The sequence below is a fragment of the Hemitrygon akajei genome, chromosome 21 (genome assembly GCF_048418815.1).
Source record: "Hemitrygon akajei chromosome 21, sHemAka1.3, whole genome shotgun sequence".
Taxonomy (NCBI): Eukaryota; Metazoa; Chordata; class Chondrichthyes; order Myliobatiformes; family Dasyatidae; genus Hemitrygon; species Hemitrygon akajei.
Window position 1 is genome coordinate 28,508,242 of NC_133144.1, and position 25,115 is coordinate 28,533,356.

Below are 25,115 nucleotides of genomic sequence, written 5' to 3' on the forward strand. Positions count from 1 at the left end.
GTACTGGTACCCAAGATAAACATGATAGCCTTCATCAAAGACTATTGTCCAGTAGCACTCATCCATAGTCATGAAGTGTTTTGAGAGGTTGGTAATGAAACATATAGATCCTATAAAAAGTATTCAACCCCTTGGAAGTTTTCATGTTTTATTGTTTTACAACATTGAATCACAATGGATTTTTTGACACTGATCAACAGAAAAGACTCTTCCACTTCAAAGTGAAAACAAATTTCTACAAATTTATCTAAATTTATTACAATTATTAAATACAAAATAATTGATTACATAATTACTCACCCTCTTCAAGTCAGTATTTAGTAGATGCACCTTTGACAGCAATCACAGCCTTGAAGCTGTGAGGATAGGTCTCTATCAGCTTTGCACATTTGGACACTACAATTTTCCCCCTTCTTTACAAAACTGCTCTAGCTCTGTCAGATTTGATAGGTATCATGAGTGAACCGCCTTTTTCAAGTCCAGCCACAAATTCTCAATTGGATTGAGGTTTGAACTCTGACTTGGTCACTACAGGACATTAACTTGGTTGTTTTTAAGCTATTCCTGTCTAGCTTTGGCTTTATGGTTGAGGTCATTGTCTTTCTGGAAAAAAAATCTTCTCCCAAGTTTCAGTTCTCTAACGGATTGCTTTAGGTTTTCCTCCAGGATTTCCTGTATTTTGCTGCATTCATTTTGCCCTCTACTTTCACAAGCCTTCCAGGCCCTGCTGCAGTAAAGCATCCCCACAGCATGATGCGGCTACCACCTTGCTTCACGGTAGGGATGGTGTGTTTTTGATGATGTGCAGTGTTTGGCTTACACCAAACATAGCATTTAGTCTGATGACCAAAAAGATCAATTTTAGTTTCATCAGATCATGGAACCTTCTTCCAGATGACTTCAGGGTCTCTCGCATTCCTTCTGGCAAACTCTAACTGATACTTCATCTAAGTTTCTTTTTTCAACAGTGGCTTTCTCTTCACCACTCTCCCATAAAGCTGTGGCTGATGAAACACCTGGACAACAGTTGTTGTGTGCACAGTCTCTCCCATCTCAGCCACTGAAACTTATAACACCCCTAGAGTTGTCATAGGTCTCTTAGTAGCCTTCCTCTCTAGTCCCATTCTTACATGGCCACTCAGTTTTTGAGGATGATCTGCTCTAGCTAGATTTAGAGTTGGGCCATATTATTTCCATTTCCTGATTGACTCAACTGTACTCTAAGGGATATTCAATGCCATGGACATGTTCTTGTATCCATCTCCTGCTTGTTTTTCAATAACCTTTTTGCAGAGTTGCTTGGATTGTTCCTTTATCTTCATGGTGTAGTTTTTGTCAGGATACTGACTCACCAACAACTGGACCTTCCAGATACCGGTGTATTTTTACTACACTCAATTGAAACACCTTGACTGCACACAGGTGATCTTCATTTGACTAATTATGTGACTTCTGAAACTAATTGGCTGCACTAGTGATGATTTGGTGTGTCATATTAAAGGAGGTGAATACTTCTGTAATCAATTATTTTGTGTTTTTATTTGTAATTAATTTAGTTCACTTTGTAGAGGTCTGTTTTCACTTTAACATGTAAAGGTCTTTTTTCTGTGAATCAGTGTCTAAAAAGCCAAATTAAATCCACTGTGATTCAATGTTGTAAAACAATAAAACATGAAAACTTGCAAAGTGGTTGAATACTTTTTGCAGGCACTGTATCAAATCCTGCATGAGAAGCGACTTGGATCTGCACCAATTTGCCTATTGAAGCAATAGGTCCACAGCATTTGCCATCTTATTGGCTTTTCATTCAACTCTGGACAGGAAAGAAGCATACATCAGGATTCTCTTTATCAACTAAGCACTGCATTCAATATCATCATCCCCTCAAAATTAATCAATAAACTTCAAGACCTTAGCCTCGATAACTCTTGTGCAATTGGATCCTTGATTTCCTCACTTGGAGACCCCAGTCAGTTTGGATTGGCAACAACGTCTCCTCCACAATCTCCATCAGCAGAGGCTGTGTGCTTAGCCTCTGCTCTAATCACTTCACATGTATGATTCTCTGGTTAAATCCAGCTCCAGTGCATATTCAAGAAGCTGACAACACCACTGTCATAGGCTGAATCAAAGATGGTGACAAATCAGCATATAGGAGGGAGATTGAAAATCTGGATGAGTGGTGCTACAACAACTTCTTGCTCAGTATCAAGAGGTTTATTATTGACTTCAAGAGGATGAAGCCAGAGGTCCATGAGCCAGTTCTCAACAGGATAAGAGGTGGATAGAGTCAGCAACTTTAAATTCGTTGGTGTTATCATTTCAGAGGACCATCCTGGGCCCAACACGTAAGTGCATTATGAAAAAAGCACAGCAGTGCCTCTACTTCCTTATGATTTTGTGAAGATTTGGCATGACATCAGAACTTTGACAAGCCTCTCCAGATGTGTTGTGGAGAGTTTACTGATTGGCTGCCATGGAAATACAAATACCCTTAAATGGAAAATCCTACAAAAAGTACTGGTTATAGCTCAGTCCTTCACGGGTAAAGCCTTCCCCACCACTGAGCACATCTACACGAAGTGTTGTCACAGGAAAGCAGCTTTCTTCTCACTGCTGCCAAGAAGAGAGCCTTGGGACTCACACCACCAGGTACAGGAACAATTATTATCCCTCAATCATCAGGCTTTTGAACCAAAGGGAATAACTTCGGTCAACTTCACTTGCCCCAACATGAAATGTTCCCCCAATCTATGGACTCGCTTTCAACGACTCTTCATCTCACATTCTTGATATTTATTGCTTATTTATTATTATTATTATTTCTTTATTTTTGTATTTTCACAGTTTGTTATCTTTTACACACTGGTTGAATGGCCATGTTGGTACGATTTCTCATTGATTCTATTACGGTTGTAGTTCTGTTACGGATTTATTGAGCATACCTTCAGGAAAATGAATCTGAGGGTTGTAAATGGTGACACTTACAGTGTGTAATTTGATAATAAATTTACTTTGAACTTTGATCTATATGTTTTAAATTGATTTTAAGTTTGTGTTTGTGCATGTGAATGTGTGTGTGTCCTGCCAACATATGGGTGTTTGTGTCATTGTGTGTGGGAGTGTGTGTGTAAGTTGATGTTTGTGTCAGGGTGTGTGTGTGCATGGCTACATGCCTGCTTGTTCAGCAGCGTAGGAGTGTGCGCATGTGTGACAGAGTATGTTGGGTGGGTGGAATGGGTGTGTCTGGGACAGCATGTGTGTGTGTTGGGGGGTGGTATGTGGCTGTGTGTGCACCAAGGTATGAGTGAGTGCATATGTGTGTGTGTCTATGTGTGTTTGTGTGTGTATGAGAGATGGTGTTGGGGGGAGGAGTTGTTGATCGTGTATCAGGGTGTAGGTCTGTGTGACAGTGGGGGGGCGGTGTGTGTGTGTGTGTGTGCGCGCTTTGAAACTCTGCTGGCCTCAAGCCCCATTAACCCCGTGTTCACTGACCTACAGTGGCATCATTTAAGGAACACCTCAGCTGAAAAATCGGAAGTTTATTTTCAACTCCATCTATTCACTCATCCTTCATGAGTTCTTCATTCCATAACCATTGGCATCCATGATTCTCAAAATCTGATCCCTTGGTCATTCCCAACATACGTTACCCCACCATCAGAAGCCCTTCCATTAGCTAATTAGACCCCCTTAATTCTGAAATCCCATCCCTAAATCTTGCTCTCTCTCTGCCTCCCTCTCCTCCATAAACCCACCTCTTGTCCACACTTTTGGGCATTTGCCAAGATAATGTTGTTGTTGTCTAATTCCACACATTTCTGCAAGAAATTCTCAATTGCAAGTAATCCTTTCTGGTTCATTAAAATATTGATTTTTTCCAATCCACTGATAAAATCACTTGAGGCCTCCCATCCCTATGCTATTCTCAGATATACCGTGGAGAACCTTCCAACTTGTTGCATCATCGCCTGGTAGGGAGGGGTCACTGCAAAACATCAAGAAAAAAGCTACAGAGGGTTGCAGACTCTGCCAGCTCCATCAGGGGCACTAAACTCCCCAGCATCGAGGACATCTTCAAAATGCGATGCCTCAAAAAGGCAGCTGTCATTAAGGACTCCCATCACCAAGGACATCCGTGTTCTCATTGCTACCATCAGAGAGGAAGTGTAGGAGTCTGAAGACAGACACTCAAAGTTTTAGGAATAGCTACTTCCCCTCCATCATCAGATTTCTGAACAGGCAATGAACCAATCCTTGAGCACTATCTCACTGTCTTTTTCTCTTTTTGCACTACTTATTTAATTTAATTGTTAACATATATTGCCGTGGTCAAGTGGTTAAGGCGTTCATCTAGTTATCTGAAGGTCCCTAGTTCGAGCCTTGGCTGAGGCTGCGTGTTGTGTCCTTGAGCAAGGCACTTAACCACACATTGCTCTGCGACGACACCGGTGCCAAGCTGTATGGGTTCTAATGCCCTTTCCTTGGACAACATCAGTGGCGTGGAGAGGGAAGACTTGCAGCTTGGGCAATTGCCGGTCTTCCATAAAAAAAAACCTTGCCCAGGCTTGTGCCCTGGAAACTTTCCAAGGTGCAAATCCATGGCCTGTATTTTTTATTGTAATTTATAGTATTTTTAGGTATTGCACTGTACTGCTGCTGCAAAGCAATAAATTCCATGATATAGGTTGGTGATTTTAAACCTGATTCTGATTCTGAGTAACACACACAGATGTTCTATTTACATCTGCCTGCTGCAACCACTGCCATCAGTGACTGCAGATAAAGGCGCAACAGATCTGACAATAGGTCCCGATATCTGCCTGAATCCAAAGTCTAAAAACTGTTATTTCTGTCCTCCCAGACTATTGTCTAACAGTGAAGTGGCATCTTTATCTTAGTTTCTGAATGCGTAATTGTCTCATACTTCTCTGTAGAGACTGAATAAAATGGAGAGGCTAAGCGGGATATTGCAGGAGATCCAAGCTTTTTATACATTGTAACATTGGACGATTACCATGGGAGCCACATGTAAAATTTGAAGCTATCTTCTTCTTACTTTGCAGCCATCTGTGAGTACTGTTCTTGACATATTTAGGTGTTCTGATTTAAGACATATCCTCTGGAGTGCTAAAAGTATCAAGGCTTTACAAACCTCTTGGCCGACAGAACTCAAGCAAAAGTCGAACGAGAAATAAAAAGAGCTTTGGAATAGCAGTCCATGCTCTGAGAGCTTGGAGGAAGAGTGAAGATCTGAGGCCTGGAACAAGTGCCTCCAAGTTCTTGGCTTAGTCATTACAGAAGCTCCAGTGGGTTCAATGCTGAGCTCAGGGACAATGGGTTAGCCCAATGCAGTGGTTCCCAAACTTTTTTGGTTTACCGCTCCCTTGGCTGCCTGACCACATCCCCAAAACCCCCTTCTCACTTTCTGGCCATTGCATAAAAACTATAAAGGATTTTGATTTACGATGCATGGTGAAAGAAATTAGGAACTGCAAATTCAAAGCAGTGACAACTAATTGCAGAAAATATTCAAATCTGTTTAAAGCTACAAATAAAATGATTTCTTAAAATTACAATAAAATCAATTTTTTCAACAATTTAAGAGTGTGCATTAATAGCTCTAATATTCACTACTTCGTTGCTTTTTCACCTTTCAATCAGAAAAGCAGGCTTTGGGCAGTAACATCAGCTTTTTAAAATCAGACTGAATCTCACTCAGAAGGAGTCTCATATCCCCAAGTTCAGTCATTTGCGTCTGTTTCATTGTTTTGAAAGAATTTGGGCAATTGCACTAAAACTGCACTCCACTAAATATGATATTGAAAAAGCAATAAAGAGCATTTTGACATTTTTCCACTGTGCAGGTTAGCGTTCAGAGATTTCTTTCTGTCTTTATATGATATTTTAAATCCTAGCATCAGCTTCAAGTCATTTTGAAGCAAGATCAGTTCTTCCTCCATCCTTCCTGTTAATTCCTCATTATAAGTGTTCAGGATTTATCACCCAATCTAGAATTTAGATCAAGGAGAGATCCTGAAATTTCTCTGACATGCCTTTAGTCAGCTCACCCAGGTGGGCAAAGTATACTTGAAGATCATCATCTGGTATTCTTTCTTTCTTCTCCAACTCAGAAAGGCTTGGAAACTGGAAAAGGTCACAACGGCCAAAGTTGCTCTTAATTACGGTTAACTTGGACAGAAATGTGGAGGCGACTAATTTGATTTTGATCCTTACAATTGAAGATTGATTTCATTAAATTTTGTGAATAATTGTGAGGAATGAGCAATGTCATGCTTAATATTCTTGAGTTGATTGCTGAATGAAGAATTCGAGTCTTCAAAGAATTTTATCGCAGTTTCAAAAAGCACATAGAAGCATCCTTCTGAGAGCCATCTGACTTCTGTGTGCAACAGCAAGTGTTCAGATGGTTCACCTTTCTCAGTACAAAGCTCTGGAAATAGTCAAGAATTGAAAGCATGGGACTTGATTTTATTTACCACTGTAATAATAGTGTTTAATGATTTGTTCTGACAAGATGTTGTCTGTGAATTACATAGTGAATGGTAACTATGTTACATACACCTTTTCTCAAGAAAGTAATGACCCCGTGGTGGTGTCCTGTCATTGATGATGCCCCATCTGTTGCACAAACAAGAATGTTGGAGAGCAGAATGTCCTCTTTGAAAAAATTGCTCAATAGAATAAAAAGGTGGGAGAAGGGAGGGAGTACAAGCTGGCAGGTGATAGATAAGACCAGGTGAGTGGGAAGGTGGAAGGGTGGGGGAGGAGGAATGAGGTAAGAATCTGGGGAGCAAAAGGTAGAAAAGGTAAATATAAACTTTAAATTGCCCGAAATATTGACTGCCCCTTCATATCTGTTTCTAGTCCCCATTCAAACAACAACTCCTGAACCATGCTTTCATCTTTTATGAAATGACCATAACCAAGAAGCAAAGATTCGTTGTCTGGCAAAATTGACTCATTGAACTGCAGAGCAAATTCTGTTGCTCTAAGTGTTTTCCATATTTTCAGAATCTAATCATTTTGTCTTTGAACAGAGTTGTCATTAAGCAGAGTCACTTTAATTATTTGGTCTAGTCACTAATGCAAAACCATACTTAGAGCTTCCCTTACTGCTAGCAAAATTGGTTCTTCTCCAATTGTATGGGAATTTCCAGATTTAGCAATGAGCAATAAAATAGTGTACAAAGCACACAAGCATCACTGTTTTGTTGTGGTGCTGGCAAACATGTTTTGAAGTGTTTTCTGTTTCTGAAAGTTTTCACAAATTTACTGAAAATAAGCCAAGTTCTTGTTTGTTTTAACAGAGTGTATTCTATTGAAATTATCAAGATACTAGGATGGGTTCATTGCCTCATTTGAAAAATCTTTTTCACACTACAGACACATTGGCTGCTGTTCGTTACTTAGTGCTGGTATAAAAACATATTTCAGATACTCCACACTGTACTGTCTATATTTCTTTTTCATTTGGTCTGCTTCTGCCATTTTTATTATGGATTAACGACCACGGCAAATGGCCTATTGTTTAAGTCCAACATCAAGTACTGTGATCAGAAAAGGGGAAAGTTATGATGTCATCATAGCTCATGCAAAACTTAACTCTGCCTGAAGGTACATAAAGTGGGGCAGTGATAACTCGGTTGGGACATGGACTAGAGAAATGCGGTCTAGACCATTCAAAAGAGCAGGCTATGATCTTTGCCCCACTGAACACCATACCCTAATACACAGGAATTGCTTCACTGGGTGATTAGAGTATGGGAATTGTACTAGTTAACACTGTATGGCAATAGTGCATGGGGCCAAGCCTGGAAATAACACAATTTCTCAGTCCAGATTTCTCATGATATGCCAAATACAGAAGTGTTAAATTGCTTTTCAACAACACTTTGGAAAGCGGTCTATTGTATCTGCTGTTGAATCCCACCCCTCCCTGCATTTTCTAGATATATTGGCTGCACATGCTTATGCAGAACACAGTAAAACCTGGCAGCAGCTAGCGTGGTAAAAATCAGCATGGAACAGCCCTATACTTTACAAAGGGGCATGTCCTATTCTTTCATGCCTGTACATGGATTCCTGTACTGTGACAATGAGGCCAAACTCAGGTTGGAGGAACAACACCTCGTATTCTGCCTGGGTAGCTTCTAACCTTATAGCATGAACAATTTATCTAATAGATGGTAATCACTCCCATTCCCCCTTCTTTCATTTTCCATTTCCCATTCTGGTTATCCACTCACACCTTCTTTTCTCCTCAGTTGCCCATCACCTCCCTCTAGTTCCCCTCCTCCTTCCCTTTCTTCCATGGCTCACTGTGCTCTCCTATTAGATTCCCTTTCATTCAGCCATTTATCTTTTCCATGTTTCACCTCCCAGCTTCTCACTTCATCCCTCTCATTTCCCACTCACCTGGTCTCATCTATTACCTGCCTTTGTACTCCTCTTCCACCTTCCACCTCCCACCTTATTACTCTGGCCTCTTCCCCTTTCCTTTCCAGTACTGATCAAGGGTCTTGGCCCAAAACGTTGACTGTTTATTCCCCTCCATCCATACCGCTTGACTTAATGAGATCCTCCAGAATTTTGTGTGTGTTGTTCAAGATTTCCAACATCAGCAAAATCTATTGTGTTTACCAGAAGTGGAATATTTATGTGGGAGTGTATAATAGTAGGGACTTTGAATAACTCTCTAAGTGGTGTATGCACTGAATTCGTTCGTTAAGTGCCATGTTGTATGACGTGGCCAATCACAGTCTTTCCACCATCCACCATCTGCTCGTGTGGCTTCATGTGACCCTGATCGAGGGGGCTGAGCAGGTGCTACTCCTTGGCCAAGGGTAACCTGCAGTCTAGCAGAGGGAAGGATTGCCTTACACCTCCTTTGGTAGAGACGTATCTCCACCTGCCACCAGGTGCATTAAATAGGATCATTTAATGACACTTCATCATTTGATCTACAGGACATTCATTTGATCTTAGCCTTTAGGAGAATAAGGGGTGATCTTAGAGATGTATGTCTTTTGTCTAGGGTTTAGGAATCTAAAACTTGAGAGTATAGTTTAAGGTAAAGGGAGAGACATTTAATAGAAACTTAAGGGGGAACTTCTTCACCCAGAGTTTGGCCCTTATATAGAATGAGCTGCCAGTGGAAGTGGTTGAAGCACGTATAATAGCAACATTTAAATGAAACTTGAATGGTTAATTGGATAGGGATAGTTTAGAGCAGGGGTTTCCAACCTGGGTTCCATGGACCCCTTGCTTAATGATATTGGAACATGGCATAATAAAAAAGGTTGGGAACTCCTGGTTTAGAGGGATATGGGTCAAATGTGGGCAAATGGGACATCAGCATGGACCAGTTGGGCTGAAAGGCTGTATGATTCTTTGAGGAAATATCAACTAATCTCTGTTCTGGATATGAACATGTGAATTAAGAGCAGGGGTTTATCACTCAAACCTGTTTTACTATTCAATAAAACCATAGACAATCTGATGGCTTCCACATCCACCCATTATAACTACCACCTATGTGTTTCTAAAGAGTATATCTACATTTGCCTTAAGGGTCATTGCTTCCATTCCTCTATGAGGAAAGGCATTCCAATATGTTCCCTTAGGGAAAATAAATTCCCATAATCTGAAACTCATTTCCAGATGGGGAATCTCTTAGACCAAAGACCTTGTGGTAGATTTTTTTCTAGAAGTAACACTCTTTGCCCACCATGTCGGACAGTCATTGAATTGAATTGACATTATTACTTACGTCCTTCATATACATGAGGAGTAAAAATCTGTATGTTACATCTCCGTCTAAATGTGCAATGTGCAATTTGTGGTCATTTATAATAAATAGTATGTACAACAGGACAGTCGATATAACATAGAAATACAGTTGTGTCAGCATGAAATAATCAGTGATGGTCTGGTGGAAGAAGCTGCCCCAGAGCCTGTTAGTCCTGGCTATGTGGTACCTTTTCCCAGATGGTAGCAGCTGGAACAGTTTGTGGTTGGGGTGACTCAGGTCCCCAATGATCCTTTGGGCACTTTTTACACACCTGCCTTTGTAAATGTCTTGAATAGTGGGAAATTCATATCTACAGAGCAAATTGAAGTATAAAGGAATTTTCTTGTTTTGTGGGAATACCTTAAAAGTCATTCCTGGACAAATATAATTTGCTTTACACAAATTATACTTGTGTGGAATAATTATATGTATAATTTATTTTCTGTGTGTTGTTTGTACTTACACACCAGTGCTGTGGCAGCAACCAAGTTTTTCATTGTATTTGTATCTCATGGTACTTGTGCATTTAACAATAAACTCAAGGTGATGGGTCAGATTGAATTGGACCTTTCAAAACTGAATTGGATAAATGTTTGTGGGTAAATAATTTGCAAATGTATGGGGAAAATGTAGGGATGACTGAATAGTCTACTTTTGTGCTTTTATAACTTTTATCTTACAATAATGTAACGGTTATAATAACAGTCCGGCAGGCAGAATTCTGGAGCATTTATCTGGGCACATCAGTTTGATTCTTTTCATGGCAAACAGGGAGTTCAAATTTGTATACATTTCAGGCAAATAATACAAAGAATTGTTATATATTAAAAAAAACATGTGGCTCCTGAGTGTTCTTCAGAGAAGGGAATTTGTCACCTTTGGACTACCTGGCCTACTTGTGACTCCAGAACCAATGGTGGGAGCAGCATGACTGCCTCAATTCCTGATTGGATAATTAAATAGGTTTGGGCGTTGCCATCACCTTCCCCATTAGTGAATGAATTTAATAAATGCTCTTTAATTGCCCCTTGACCCAAAGGAATGCTGAACCATTTCAGAGGGCAATTGAGAGTCAAACCATCTTGGTGCGTCTGGAGCAACTATCTACTGGAGGTTCTCAGCAGGTCGAGTGGTATCCATGGGAAGAAAGGAATTTTCAGTGTCTTAATTGAAACCAAGATCTGTGGAACAATCCCTTTCCTCCCACAGATGCTGCCTGAGCCACAGAGATCCCCCAGCAAATTGCTTTTTGCTCCAAATTCCATCATCTGCATTACCTTGTGTCTCCATTGATGAGTCTGGAGTTGCTTATAACCCAGACCGGCTGAGGACAACAGATTTCATCCCCCAACAAGTGAACCAGATGAGCTTTTACAACAGCCCACTCATTTCTATTCTAAAACCTGAGTTTCAGAGAAGGAAGCAATTTTGTTCTGATCAGAAGCTGCCTGAGTCATCTGTGCTAAGTTAATGAAGCACTTAAACTCTCTGCAGCCTTAAGATTTCCCCAGCAACATCAGGAGATAATTCTGTGAATCACGACTTGCAAATGTGTGCTTTTTCTTGAGGCTGCGTGTCTCTGCAATTCTCCCAGTGTCCAGCAAAGCTGCAGCTGTGATTTCTACATAGCAAACTAGTTGGGACAATGTTATCCCTTTTTAAATTTATTTAGAGATACAATATGGTAGCAGGTCCTTCTGACCCAATGAGCCCATGTTGCTCAATTGCACACATGTGGCCAACTAGTCTACTAACTCATATGTTCAAAGTTGAAAGTTCAAAGCAAGTTTATTATCTAAGTACTTACTTGTTACCATGTACAACCCTGGGATTCATTTTCCTGTGGGCATTCATAATAGAACAAAGAAATACAATAGAATCAATGAAAAACAGCATAAAAACAAAGAATGACAACAACCAATCTGCAAAAGGAGACAAACTGTGCAAATAAATAAATAAATGCTGAGAACATGAGCTGTAGAGTCCTTGAAAGTTAGTCCCTTGTTTATAGATTCAGTTCAGAGTAGAAGTGGGTGAAATTATCCATGCTGGCTCCAGAGCCTGTTGGTGGTAGGGTAATAATTGTTCCTGTACCTGGTGGTGTGGGACCTAAGGCTTTTGTTCTACCTTCTATCAGGCAGCAGCAAAAAGAGATCCCAGCCTGAATGGGGGGCATCCTTAATGATGGATGTTGATTCCTTCTGCTAACTCCCCTTTAAGAAGTGCCCAATGATAGGCTTTGCCTATGGAGGGATATGCCTATTGAAGGAAAGCCACATGGTCATGGGAAGAATGTACAATCTCCTTACAGATGGTGGAATTGAACCCAGCTCGCTTTTCATTGTACTCAGATGTGCAGATGTTAGCACCCAAGAGCATCTGCAATATAAATGTGGGCCGGGTCATTACAAAGTGTGCAATGATACTGGCTGTTGGATTTCCATGGGGTTATGTGTTGATTGCACGGTTCACACAGTTCAGTCATGCAGCAACCTCGCTACAGCTGCACTGGGCACGCTATGAACCAACAGGGAAGTTAAATGCTTTGCAAAACAAGATGCTGGACAATCTCAACAGGTCAGGCAACATCTGTGGGGGAAATGGGCTGTCGGCATTTTGAGTCAAGGCTACTCAACTGGCCTGATAGATAGAGGGGAGAGAGCTGGAGGAAAGGGATGGCACAAGAGCTGGCGGGTGATGGGTGGATCCAGGTGAGGAAGGGCAACAGACAGATGGAGGAGGGGAGACAGGAGATAGTGGCAGAGGCTGGGAGGTCATAGTTGGAAGCAACAAAGGCCTGCAGATGATGAAATCTGATAGGAGAGGAAGATGGAGCATGGAACTGAGTGAGGGAGATGGAAGGGCAGATGGAAGCAGTGGGGGAAGAGAACCAGTGGGAGAAGTGTGTGGGTGACGGGCAGATAGATGGGGTGGAGGAGGGAAAAGAAGCAGTGTGATGGGAGATGGATGGAAGGAGTGTAGGAGGAATTGGAGGAAAGAGAAAAGGGACAGAAGGGGAGCAGTTTACTTGGAATCTGAAAATTCAATATTCATGCCATCGGGTTGCAGACTCCCAAGCAGAATATGAGATACTGCTCTCTTCCCTCTTCACCAGTTCTTTCTCTTCTGTTTACCATTTTATACTGACTATTTCCCCTCTGCCTTCAAGTTCAGATGAAGGATCTCAACCTGAAACATCGACTGTCCATTTCCAAAGATGCCGGCAGACCCATTGGGTTTCTTCAGCAGTTGATTACTCCAGCTTCCAGCATCTGCTGTCTCATATATCTTGAGTTTAAATGCTTTCTTTGCTTGGCATAAATAACTTATCCAATTCAAGATGTCTGTCCCTCCATTTCATAGATTATAATATTGAGGGATAATAATTTTAAGGGTGGCATAGAAAAGTCAAATGATGGGGCTCAATAGAATCCTCTTCTAGGGAGCTAGAAAAGACTTAATGGGCTAAATTACCTTCGCCATTGCCACAGAGGGCTGTGAAGGCCAAGTCACTTGGTACAATTAAAGTGGAGGTTGACAGGTTCTTGATTAGTAAGGGTGAGAATGCAGAAGAATGGAGTTGGGAGGGATGATAAATCAGCCATGATGGAATGGCAGAGCAGCCTCAATGGGTCAAATGGCCTAATTCTGCTCCTGTGCCTTATGGTGGAGCAGCTGCATGTTAATCAACAGGGCAGCACAGTGTCGGAGCTGGTAGAACTGCTGCCACACAGCTCTGGCAGCTAGGTTTATCGTGATCTCTAGTGCTGTCTGTGTGGAGTTTGTACTCTCTCAGCGACACCATGTGGGCTTTACCCCAGATGCTCCAGTTTCCTTCCACATCCCTAAGACTTAAGCCTTGGTAAATTAATTGGCCGCTGTGAAATTTGCCCCTTGTATAGGTGGATGGTAGGATTTATGAGAATGTGGAGAGTCTGGAGACAATAAGAGGGCACTAGGGATTTAGTATGAGCTAGCATGTTCACAACAGATCAGTTGGCTGCAGCAAGCAAAGTGGTGGAAGAACTCAGCAGTCAAGCAGTATCTGTGGGGGGGGAGGAATTGCTGATGTTTCAAGTTAAAACCCTACCACCAGTTTAAATTCACGAAAGGGGAGATAGCCAGTATGAAGAGGAGAAGGAGAGGTGCCAGATGTGACTGGTGGAATGAGTGGTGGGGTGTGAAGTGGTCTCTTTAAACCATGGAAAAATGGAAAATATGAAATAGCAGCAGCGAAGGGAATTATTCAGCCATTAGACCTAAGCCTGCTCTGTGTACTGCACAACCAAACTGTAGTAATGCCGTAAGGGAAATGATGGCCATATACAAGGAGCTAGGCTGCAAGAGGCACAGTTCACATTTCCAGCAGAATTCAGCATAGAACACAGTACAGTACAGCACAGGAACAGGCCCACAAAGTCACACCGGACATGATGCTAAATTGAACCTAATATCTTATGTCTGTCTGCGATCCATATCCCTCTTCTCCCTGAATGTTCATGTGTCTTTCTAAACACCATTATCACCACTACACCTGCAGCATGTTTCAGACACCTATCACTCTCTGTGTAAAATAAATCTTGCCCTATACATTTCTTTTAAATATTAACCTCCTTCACATTAAATGCATATCCTCTAGAATTTGACATTTTCACCCTGGGAGGAAGATTCTGACTACCTACTCTATCTATGCCTCTCATGATTTAAAAACCTTCTATCAGGTCACCCCTCAACCTGTGATGGTCCAGAGAAAACAGCCCAGGTTTCTTCAACCTCTCCTTGTGATTCTAATCCAGACAGCATTCTGCTAAACCACTTCTTCATCCATTCCAAAGCCTCCACGTACTTCCTGTAATGGGATGACCAGAAATGCACATAAGACTCCCAAGTGTGGCCCAACTGAAGTTTTATATACTGTAACTATAATATGACTTCATGACTCTTATTCTCTGTGGTGTTTTGTTTGGGGTGCAGTTACAAGTTCTGCAATTGCGTGTAATAGGTTTTGACCTTAAGCCATTGACTCTTCTGATGTTTGACCTGCCACGTCGGAAGTGGGCAAGATTCCAAGTACAATGGACAGGTCATGAGTCATAGCTATGTTTAATCAATTACATTCACCCTTCAGTAACTTCTCTTTTATTCTTCTCTCTGCAGTACAAACAGGTGGAGCAGTACATGTCGTTCCACAAGCTGCCAGCTGACATGCGCCAGAGAATCCATGATTACTATGAGCATCGTTTCCAGGGCAAGATGTTTGACGAGGAGAGTATACTTGGGGAACTGAGTGAGCCTCTCCGTGAGGTGAGGTACAAACTTTGCTGGTGCAGCCTTGACTTTTCTCACCCAGTTTATCATGTGGTACTTTCAGCCAATCTGTACCACACCCCATTGATTTTTCTCTTCCAAGTCCATTGTATGAGTAGTTTGAGAAGCTGGCAAGTAATAGCAGTCCATCTGTCATTGGTAACATTGTTCTTTCACTGGGGCAGCGGAAACCACATATAATCTGATTCTTACCATGCCGAGGCGAATTTGCCACCAAAAGTATACTGATCCATGGGTTAGTTAGTACTGACTGCCCCTGTGTTTCAACAGGGTTTAATTCCTGAGAACTGTTCGTAAACCAAACTGTAAGTCCATGATGAAGAACAGTTTGTGGGAAAGTGTCACAGAAATGGTGGGATGAGGAGAGAAGGCACTGGATGTACCTCATTCCCTCCTGGTAGAAGATACCTGCAGCTTCACAGTATCTAATAAATCCATCCCTGTCTACCCCTCTAGTCTACCATAAATGCACCTTCATGTTTATGGGGTATCAATTAGTTGGGCATTTGTAACCTGAGGAGGAACTATATTACAGATGAGTTATTGGGCAGGACTACTGGTGCTGGTCATCTACACTGAAGGATCTGCCTTGGATCTATTGAAACTCAGTCCAAGTTACTTCTGGTTCGAGCATACCCTGGTGCACACACTGCATGATCATCTTTTCATTATGGTATAGATGAACTGATTAGTGATAAAGCATGTTCGAAGCAGTCTAATCTCTGATCTGAAAATTATTCCCAAAAACTCAGGTGAATGCAAAGGGAATGGGTGTCAAAATGGGAACATCTTAGATTTCTAGAGGGTAAAACTTACACAACCAAAGAGGGAGTGGCATTTAAAAGAATCTCTCCCTGCTTTAGGGTTCAAATAGGAGACTGCTTACCTTTGCTACATTAACCTTGATTAGTTTTGCTTGCTTTGGTCATTGTTATTGTAAGCCAAGGGATAGTTAGGTTAGCTCTCAAAGCAACCCATCAACCCCGTTTCCCTACCTTTGTCTCCGTAGCTCATTGGCAGTGGTGGATGCAGGTTCAGTTTCAGCATTTAAGAGAAATTTGCTAGGTACGTGGATGAAAAGGGTACAGAAGGCTAAGTCCAAGTGTGGGTCAATGGGATGAAGATGAATACTAGCTTGTCATGGACTAGATGGGCTGGAGGGTCTGTGTCTATGCCGCAGTGCTTAATGTCTCTATGACTCTCTCTGGATACGACTCTACGATTTTCCTGCCAAACACCTACACCAGGAATGATTTATACCTCCCACCTAGTTACTAGCATATCTTTGTCATATGAGGAAAAAAAGGAATGTTTTGGGGCAAACCCACAGGGTCATGGAAGACCTGCAAACTCCACAGAGACAGCACAGGAGGTCAGGAATAAACCTAGTCAGCCAGAGCTGTTCAATCTATCCTAGTTTTAATTTGTTCCTTTTTATCTGTCATGTTGATCTCATTTTAGTCCAGAATATTAATGCACTTTCTTGTAACAATGATGCATTTCATATCATCTAATGCCAACCCGATGAATGGCAAAGCTTCATGCAACCTTCTTCAAGTGAATTACACCATTTGAAAATGAAAAAGCTTAAACCCCAGGTTTTTTTAAATTAAAGAGACATTGATAAATTTTTCCAAAATATTCAGCAGTTAACTCATTGAGTCCCATCTACTGCTGTGCCTCTGTGCTGCACTGTAACTTAAACAAAAGGATTTATAACCATATAACAATTACAGCATGGAAACACTCCATCTTGGCTCTTCTAGTCCATGCCGAACGCTTACTCTCACCTAGACCCACTGACCCGCACTCAGCCCATAACCCTCCATTCCTTTCCTGTCCATATACCTATCCAATTTTCTTTTAAATGACAAAATTGAACCTGCCTCTACCACTTCTACTGGAAGCTCGTTCCACACAGCTACCACTCTCTGAGTAAAGAAATTCCCCCTTGTGTTACCCTTAAACTTTTGCCCCTAACTCTCAACTCATGTCCTCTTGTTTGAATCTCCCCTACTCTCAATAGAAAAAGCCTATCCACGTCAACTCTATCTATCCCCCTCATAATTTTAACTACCTCTATCAAGTCCCCCCTCAACCTTCTATGCTCCAAAGAATAAAGACATAACTTGTTCAACCTTTCCCTGTAACGTGCTGAAACCCTGGTAACATTCTAGTAAATCTTCTCTGTACTCTCTCTATTTTGTTGATATCTTTCCTATAATTTGGTGACCAGAATTGTACACAATACTCCAAATTTGGCCTTACCAATGCCTTATACAATTTTAACATTACATCCAAACCCCTATACTCAATGCTCTGATTTATAAAGGCCAACATACCAAAAGCTTTCTTCACCACCCTATCCACATGAGATTCCACCTTCAGGGAACTATGCACCATTATTCCTAGATCACTCTGTTCTACTGCATTCCTCAATGCCCTACCATTTACCATGTATGTCCTATTTGGATTATTCCTACCAAAATGTAGCACCTCACACTTATCAGCATTAAACTCCATCTGCCATCGTTCAGCCTACTCTTCTAACTGGCCTAAATCTCTCTGCAAGCTTTGAAAACCTACTTCATTATCCACAACGCCACCTCCCTTAGTATCATCTGCATACTTACTTATCCAATTTACCACCCCATCATCCAGATCATTAATGTATATGACAAACAACATTGGACCCAGTACAGATCCCTGAGGCACATCACTAGTCACCGGCCTCAAACCTGACAACAGTTATCCACCACTACTCTCTGGCATCTCCCATCCAGCCTCTGTTGAATCCATTTTACTACTTCAATATTGATACCTAACGACTGAACCTTCCTAACTAACCTTCTGTGCGGAACCTTGTCAAAGGCCTTACTGAAGTCCATATAGACAACATCCACTGCTTTACCTTCGTCAACTTTCCTCGTAACCTCTTCAAAAAATTCAATAAGATTTGTCAAACATGCTCTTCCACGCACAAATCCATGTTGACTGTTCCTAATCAGACCCTGTCTATCCAGATAATTATATATACCATCACTAAGAATACTTTCCATTAATTTACCCACCACTGACGTCAAACTGACAGGCCTATAATTGCTAGGTTAACTCTTAGAACCCTTTTTAAACAATGGAACCACATGAGCAATATGCCAATCCTCCGGCACCATCCCCATTTCTAATGACATTTGAAATATTTCTGTCAGAGCCCCAGCTATTTCTACACAAACTTCCCTCAAGGTCCTAGGGAATATCCTGTCAGGACCTGGAGATTTATCCACTTTTATATTCCTTAAAAGCACCAGTACTTCCTCCTCTTTAATCATCATAGTTTCCATAACTTCCCTACTTGTTTCCTTTACCTTACACAATTCAATATCCTTCCCCTTAGTGAATACCGAAGAAAAGAAATTGTTCAAAATCTCCCCCATCTCTTTCGGCTCCACACATAGCTATCCACTCTGATTCTCTAAGGGACCAATTTTATCCCTCACTATCCTTTGAAGCATACGTTTTTCCAGACTTTGTCTTTTACTGTTGTCCCATGTGCTGTAAAGCAAATTTCAAAGATCAAAGTAAACTTATTATCAAATCACCAAATACTACCCTGAGCTTCATCTACCTGCAGGCATTCACAGCAAAACAAAGATATACAATAGAATCAATGAATATTTACATAAAAGCAAAGAATGACAAACAACCAATGTGCTTAATAAATAAATAATACTGAGAGCGAGTTGTAAAGTTCTTGAAAGACAAACCATGCAAAAAATAAAACACAAACAATTATAAATAAATAAATGAACAAATAAATAAATAATAATACGAACAGGAGCTGTACAGTCCTTTATTATTGGTCCCAAGAGTGAACTGGCTCCAGAATTAAAAATTCTTTTGCAAACCATTAACATACTCGACAAATTCTTCCATCATTTGCGACTGTCAAGATCTTGCGTGTAAATGAGATTTAACTTACTTTCTTTCTCTTCCTCATTTTTGCAGGAAATCATTAACTTTAACTGCAGGAAGCTGGTGGCATCCATGCCCCTCTTTGCGAACGCAGATCCCAACTTCGTCACGTCCATGCTGACTAAACTGCTCTTTGAAGTCTTCCAGCCTGGAGATTATATCATCCGCGAGGGAACAATAGGGAAGAAGATGTACTTCATTCAGCATGGGCTCGTCAGTGTCCTTACAAAAGGCAATAAGGAGACCAAACTATCAGACGGTTCCTACTTTGGAGGTGAAAATCTAATCATTTTATAGAATCATCAAACTATAGAGATCAGGGAAACATGCTTCCAATCCCACTGAGTCCATACCTCATCCTATATTAATCCCATTTATTATTCTGCCCACATCCCATCAACTCCAATCAGATTTTACCACTTACCTACTCATTTGGGGTAATTTACAGTGGCTACTTAACCTACCAAACTTCATGTGGGAGGAAACCATAGCACCTGGAAGAAACGTATGCGATCACTGGGAGAAAGTGCAAGCTCCACGAAGATACCATCTGAGATCAGGATTGAACCCAGGTTTCTGGTTTCGTGAGGCAGTGGCTTTCAAATTTACACTCAGTGTCCACTTTATTTGGTACTTCCGATATTTAATAAAGTTGCCACTGAGTGTATGTCCATGGTTTCCTGCTGCTGTAGCTCACCCACTTCAAGGTTCAATGTGTTGTGCTCTTCTGCACACCACTGTTGTAACGTGTGGTTATTTGAGTTACTGTCGCCTTCCTGTCAGCTTGAACCAGTCTGGCCTTTCTCCTCTGACCTCTCTCAATAACAAGGCATTTTCATCCACAAAACCGCCACTCACTGGACGTTTTTATGCATTTCATATCATTCTCTGCAAACTCTAGAGACTGTTGTGTGTGAAAATCCCAGGAGATCAGCAGTTTCTGAGATATTCAAGCCACCCTGTCTGGCATCAATAATCATTCCACAGTCAAGGTCACTTAGATCACATTTCTTCCCCATTCTGATGTTTAGTGAACAACAACTGCGTCTCTTGACCGTGTCTACATGCTTTTATGCACTGAGGTGCTACCACATGCTTGGCTATTAGTTATTTGCGTAAAGTTGTCACTGAGTATGTATAATATTTCATTTTTCTTAGGATCCGATGTATGTGCTAGTAGGTTGCTGTAAATTACCTCTTGGTATAGGTAAATGGCAAAACATTTAATTGTTGAGCATGTGTGACAGAATAAATAGCCAATTAACCAACCAACTTGCATATCTTTGGGAATCAGTGTTGCTGTAAGATTTTCAACCTGAGACATCAAGAATTCCTCTCTCTCCACAAATGCTGCTCAACCAGCTGAACTAATTAGATGAGGAATCAAATGGCCAACTGAGCTAATCTCTTCTGCCTACACCATGCCCCATCTTTCAATTTTTCTCACATTCATGTGCCTCTCTAAACAACATTTAGAAGTCACTAATACAGCTGCCTCTACCACCACCCCGGGCAGCACATTCCAGGTACCAACCACTCTCTGTGTAAAAGATGGAGTGGAGGTGCTCAATGAAGCAGTTCCCCAATTTATAAAGAGTCACACCAAAGTAGTGGAGGCTACATTGGGAACACGGATCCCAAAAAATGATCTTTGCAGGATTTCCAGGTGAAGTCTATTTAATAATGCTTTTGCATTGGTAAATAAACATAAGCACAATAAAGTGTTTTTACTATGTTAGAGGAACTTGGTAAATTCAACCTCACGTTCAGAATTAAGTGGTACACCATGAAGATTTGGTTTGTCCCAATGCCAGAAACCCAATTTAATCCTGCCCTCCAGTGATATCTACACAGAGTTTTCACATTCTCCTAGTTCTCATACGGGTTTCCTCCCACAACCCAATCCTGTGTTTGTTGGTAGGTTCACAAGAGATTCTACAGATGCTGCTGGAGATCTTGAGCAACACGCACACAAACAAAATTCAGGAGGTTGGTAGGTTAATTGGCCACCGTAAATTGTCCCTCACATGTGCGTGAATGGTGGCATTTGGGCTGCGTGGCAGCCATGATTTACAGAGCCAATGATCAAAGTGCCATTCTGACACTGTCTGTAAGGAGTTTGCACGTTCTCTCTGTGACTGTGTAGGCTTTGCTGGCAGCTCTGATTTCCCCCTACATTCCAAAAATGTAGGTTAGTTTATCACGGGGGTATAATTGGGTGGCATGAGCTTATTGACCTGTTACTGCATAGTATCAATAAATAAATAAATAATAATAACAGAATTAATGTAGGATTGGTAGAAATGGGGTCATTAATTATCAGCATTACTCAGTGGGCTGAAAGGCGTCTTTCAGCACTGAATCTTTTGATGATTCTATGACTAATTTATTACTGGACAGTTGAATTTGATGGTGAAATCACGTAAATACATTTTGACATGCCCAGCTGTCATTTTACCAGCAATTATCAGGGCAAAATATTGGAATACGAATGCATCCTCTTCATGGGACACATTTTCACTCTAGTCTCAAGGTTGACAGGTGCAAGCCAATCTAAATGTTAAAATCTGGTGTTTTACACATGATACCTATTTTTTTCTGGATAACACTCTGAGAACATGTTGAGACAAGGCTACAGCTGTTGAAGTGATTACAATTCACAGGCACAGTAATAAAAACTGATTCTTTCCTGCCGCCTGTTAATGATTTCGACTCAGGCTGGTTCGGTCTTCCTGTGGAAAGCAGCAACCACATCTTTGGAACCATGTTAGGCTGACAGGCCAAGGGGGCTGCGAGCAGCAGCACAGTCAGCTGAAGGGTGTTCAGACACTTTTGAGAGGGATTGAAGTAGGGGAAAAGATTTTATGAAGGTTAATGTTGGACTCCTAAGAGGTAGATGTCTGGGCTGACAGAACTAGAAACATTTCAACCCTGGGAATTTTCTAGAGGGGAGGGAGGTAATTTTTATTTACCAGGAGAAATTGATACTATGCCATCAGATTAGAGGCTAACTAGGCTGAATATATGGTGTTGCTCCACCATTCTGAAGGTGCTTCATTGTGGCACAAGAGGAAGCCACAAACTGACATATTGTAATGGGAATTGGAATTAAAATGTTTGATCACTGGGAAGGTCTGCTTTTGGCCTAATCCTGCTGCTAGGTCTCATTGTCTAACTATGGCACAGTAAGAGGCCATTCAACCCTACGGGCTCCCAGCACCCATCTTCCTCATTTTCTTGAAATCCTGCAACTTACTCGATCTCGTCGACTCCTATCTCACATGCTCCTAAGTCTTATGGTCTTAAAAAATTGTAGTACACTGGAAATTAGCCATCCACACTCAGATACAGTAACTTCCAGCATCTCCATATTTGGTGCATCAGATTTGAATCTTTACTTGAGCGGTGAGAGATTTACTTCATTGTCTTGCTGTTTCTGACACAAGGTAATTAACTTATCTTGAGTAGAACTTCCACTTTTATGGTTGTCTTAGGTCGATCCATGGGGGAGATAAGCAAAGTGCATGCAATCAGCACAGTATTAAGAGATGATTGGCTATACTTAAGTTGATTATGACAACCCATTCCATCAGAAATGGAATGCATTGTTAATATAATGTCAGTGACATCTGCTTAACTGCATTAAATCTTATTCAATGCTTCCAACCATGTTGGAAGCAGGGAGAATTCCAGCACAATAAATCTAAATAAATGACAAATGATCACATTCATTAAAAGCAGGAATTCTCTAAAATAGAAATGAAAATAACCAATAGACAAGTATCTGTACTATTAGCAGATCAATATGAATCTATATTCAGTGGCCGCATGACTAGGTACGCTCGATAATGCAAATATCTAATCAGCCAATCGTGTGGCAGCAACATAATGCATAAAAGAATGCAGGTATGGTCCAAAGGTTCAGTTGTTGTTTAGAGCAAACATCAGAATGTGGAAGAAATCTGATTTAAGTGACTTTGATCATGGATTAAGACTATAAGGCCATAAGATATAGGAGCAGAATTAGGCTATTTGGCCATCAAGTCTACTCTGCCCATCCATCATGGCTGATCCTGGATCCCATTCAACCCCACACACCTGCCTTCTCGCCATAACTTTTTGATGCCCTGACCAACCAGGAAATGATCAACTTTTGCCTTAGATATATGCACAGACTTGGCCTCCATTGCAGCCTGTGGCAGAGTATGCCACAGGTTTACTACTGTCTGGCTAATAAGAAAAAGTCCTCCTTACTCGGTTCTAAAGGTTCACCCTTCAATTCTGAGGCTGTGCCCTCTAGTTCTGGATACCTCCCCCCCCCCAACAGGAAACATCCTCTCCACATCCACCCTATCTAGTCCTTTCAGCATTCGGTACGTTTCAATGAGAATACCCCCCCCCCCACCCCCACCCCCACCCCCGGCATTCTTCCAAATTCCAGTGACTACAGGCCCAAAGGTACCAAATGCTCCTCATATGTTAACCCCTTCATTCCCAGAATCAACTTTGGACTCTCTGATGACAACACTGTGGCGACCCATTTTCTGCGCAGGCGAATCGGCTCACAAATAGCCAGCGCGCGGGGAGAGACTTTGGTAATGCACCTCTGATGTCATTTCCATCCAGAGAGGGCGGGCGCTAGGGATTAAATGCCAGCGCCGCGAAGTTTGAATAAACTAGTCTCGAAACGACTTACCGACTGCATGTCATCTCTAGCTGTGTATGTAGTACATCACTACATTGGTGACCCCGACGGTCCAAACGGGATTTGGACCAAAGATGACCGACTCTTCATCTGTTCACACAGTTTCGCTAAAACTGCCGACTTTCTGGACGCTGCGACCACGCGTGTGATTTAGCCAAGCAGAAACCCAGTTCCAGATTCGGCAGATATCCTCTGATTCCACGCGTAACTGCCACGTGGTGAGCTCCCCTGACCAGGAGACGGCCGCCCAGGTTGTGGATTTCATACAGTCACCCCTGGAAGAAGGCAAATATGAAGCATTCAAAGCACTGCTCATTGGGACCTTTGGCCTCTCACGGTGTGAGCGGGGTGCCCGCCTGCTTCACCTGGACGGTTTGGGAGACAGGCTGCCGTCAGCATTGATGAACGAGATGCTGGCCCTGGCTGATGGACACAAGCCCTGCCTCATGTTTGAGCAAGCATTCCTGGAGCAACTGCCCAAGGACATACATCTGCTGCTGGCCGACGCAGATTTCAGCGACCCCCGGAAGGTGGCGGCCCGGGCAGACGTGCTGTGGAAAGCCAAGAGGGAGAGCGTGGCGTCCGTCGGTCAGATTACCAGGCCACGCGCCAAACAGCAGACCAGACCAGGCCCAGCAGGGGGGTGCACACGACACAGATGCAGGACTGAGGAGGCCAGTGAACAGTGGTGTTTCTACCACCAGCGGTGGGGCACAGAAGCCCGCCGTTGTCACCCGCCCTGCAAGGGCCAGCAGCCACTAACGACTATGGCGGCTGGCCACCAGGACAGCCTCTTGTACGTCTGGGACAAACAGTCGGGACGCTGCTTCTTGGTCAACACCAGAGCAGAAATCAGCGTCTTGCCCCCGACGGGGTACGACACCCGCAACAGGAAGCCAGGACCCACCCTGAGGGCTGCAAACGGTAGCACGATACGGACCTATGGCACCTGCACAGTGCAGCTGCAGTTCGGCGCCAGCCGGTTCACATGGGACTTCACACTGGCCGCGGTGGCCCAACCACTCCTGGGGGCAGACTTCTTGCGAGCTCACAGCCTGCTGGTCGACTTGCAAAGGAAAAGACTGGTACATGCCGAGACCTTCCAGACGTTCTCCCTGGGTGGAGCCAAGTTGCCGGCCCCACACCTGGACTCCATCATGCTGTCGGACAATGAATTCACCAGAATCCTGGCAGACTTTCCATCGATTCTGGCATCGCAGTTCACGGCAGCCATGCCCAGACACGGGGTACAGCGCCACATTCTGACCCAGGGACCACCCCTCCACGCCCGTGCAC

General features: G+C 42.3%; 1 protein-coding gene across 1 annotated transcript in view; it reads left to right on the forward strand.

Moving 5' to 3' along the window:
* Positions 1-25,115, forward strand: part of hcn4 (hyperpolarization activated cyclic nucleotide-gated potassium channel 4) — a 494,535-nt gene that overhangs the window by 393,842 nt on the left and 75,578 nt on the right. The window contains exons 5-6 of the mRNA XM_073025811.1: positions 14,972-15,118; positions 19,148-19,388. Coding sequence (XP_072881912.1) covers positions 14,972-15,118; positions 19,148-19,388 — 388 coding nt within the window. The remainder of the gene's footprint in view (positions 1-14,971; positions 15,119-19,147; positions 19,389-25,115) is intronic.